This window comes from Tupaia chinensis, unplaced genomic scaffold (assembly GCF_000334495.1).
Source record: "Tupaia chinensis unplaced genomic scaffold, TupChi_1.0 Scaffold000322_1, whole genome shotgun sequence".
Taxonomy (NCBI): Eukaryota; Metazoa; Chordata; class Mammalia; order Scandentia; family Tupaiidae; genus Tupaia; species Tupaia belangeri.
In genome coordinates this window covers 5,655,890-5,657,813 of record NW_006159816.1, presented here as the reverse complement: position 1 = coordinate 5,657,813, position 1,924 = coordinate 5,655,890, and the positions used below count along the sequence as shown (strand labels likewise).

At 44.7% G+C, this 1,924-nt stretch overlaps 1 protein-coding gene across 1 annotated transcript in view; it reads right to left on the bottom strand.

Moving 5' to 3' along the window:
* The window catches only part of LOC102484177 (tetratricopeptide repeat protein 30B), a 2,759-nt gene extending 2,336 nt beyond the window's left edge, over positions 1 to 423 (bottom strand). Inside the window, 2 exon segments of the mRNA XM_027773118.1 lie at positions 1 to 4; positions 6 to 423. The exon segment at positions 1 to 4 is cut by the window's left edge and continues 2,336 nt beyond it. Of these exon segments, the coding sequence (XP_027628919.1) occupies positions 1 to 4; positions 6 to 145 (144 nt within the window). The 5' untranslated portion in view covers positions 146 to 423.
* Between the last annotated feature and the right edge of the window lie 1,501 nt (positions 424 to 1,924).

The window sequence follows — 1,924 nt, the reverse complement described above, 5'->3', positions numbered from 1 at the left end:
ACTGCCGGGCGCGGCGCCTGGGGCTGTGCTGCAGCTCCCCGCCCAGCAGCTGCACCGCCTCTGCGTAGCGGGAATCCCGGATGAGCCGGTACACCGCGGCGGTGAACTCCCCGTCAGGGATGTGCGTGGCGCCCAGGCCCGCCATAACCGCCAAGATGGTTGAGCGTGCTCGTTACCACGGCAACGAGACAACCGGAAGCGGAAGACTTTCCCGAGAATAGAGGCAGCGGAGGAAACAGAAATACCAAAGAACCCCTGGCCCATGTCGACCTTGACGTTTAGCCATCTATGAACCTTCCAGTTTCTTCCCTGGCCATAGAAGACACCCACTGAGGAAGGCGAAAATCAGGGAACCAAGAGAGCAGACTGTCCCGTAAAGAAACTCCAGGTCCCGGCATGCACCGTTCCGGTCGCGCCGCCGCTCGTGCGTGGGCGCGGTGCGTCCTGGGAGGCGTAGTCTCTGCTGCACTCCCCGCTTTCCGGAGATGCGGTGTCGCGGGCGTAATAAAGAAGAGCTCTGTTTCTATTTTTCCACTGCTGCGTCTCTGGCGCTACAGAGGAAGGATTGCGACCCGCTGTGTCTGCGAGTCTGAGTCTCGTACGTCGTGTTTAAACATCATACTAATGGTGTTTGGCATTTAATGAAGTGGACGTGACGAAAAAGGGAGCTCATTCCCTTGCAATTCTGGAATTAGCGGGAGGTTTTCGTTATGCTACCCTTTGGGCACATTTTCTAAGAACAGAATAGTGCAGCCGCCAGGTGTTCTTATTTTGGTCGTTTCCAGAGGTTGACGAGAGTGGAAATTGCTATGAATCTTAATTGGCACTGGGAGAGGATCGTTTTTAGATTGAGGTATCTCCTGTTCCTCTTCCATAATAACAAATACTACTGAACATATGTTGGCGTTTAAGCTAACCCCTGCTGTTCCAACTTTCACTACCAGATAGAAACTTTGGAGGAATTCACAACTGCGTCTTTTTTTGGGGGGATGGGGGGAGGTAGGGGGAATAATGCATGATTATAATATGTTCTTTTGCTTATGCAATTGTTACCTTTAAACTCTCTTAACTCTGCTATCAGTAAGTCAGATTGTGATGTATGAGTGTATTAGAGACAGATACTCATGTTCTACATGTTAGGCTTGTAATATTTTTGGACATTTATTGAGCTGATAAAAAGTGGATTTTTTTTCAGTTGAAATAAAAGCAGTTGTATTTAGATTTGTTTGTTTGTTTTGTTTTGAGATTCTTACTTTGAAGATGTAGTAAATGCAGATATACTAGACATCCAAGAAAGAAATCACTCTGGGATTTTCTTCTTTCCTTTGTCAAGTATTTGGAATAGATGCTAGATTCTGCTAGTATCCTGTGGCTATTTTTTATATAAATCTCTTGAACCTTATAATGCTTATGATGAGGCAGTGAAAAAGTAGAGACTTAGTTATCATTTGAAAATTCTAATTGATCAGTAATAAAAAGCATACCCATAGATTTTTAAGGACCTGGTATAGCCATAAAATTTGTGGGAGAATAAACACAATTTTTCTGTCAGGAATCAGGGAAGTAGACAAGATAGTGCAATACAAAACTGGCTTATTCCAGTGAAGTAGTGGTAATTGTGTTGTTTTTAAGATAATGATAATAGCTATAACTCATGTACAGTAACTCTGCTGTTTGCATGGGGTTGGGTTATTCTTTCAAAGTCTTTCATGATCTCCACTGACCTCACTACCACCCAAGATAAACAGTCCAATCAAAAGATATCTTTGGTATGTAATTAAAGACTTCAATATTGGGGTCAGCAGGTAGTGTAGTGGTTATGAGCTGGGCTTCCACATGATCAACTGTGGTTCAAGTCCCTGACCGAGCAGCTTAAAACTCATGCCAGGTGTGTGTGTGTGTGTGTGTGTGTGTGTGTGTGTGT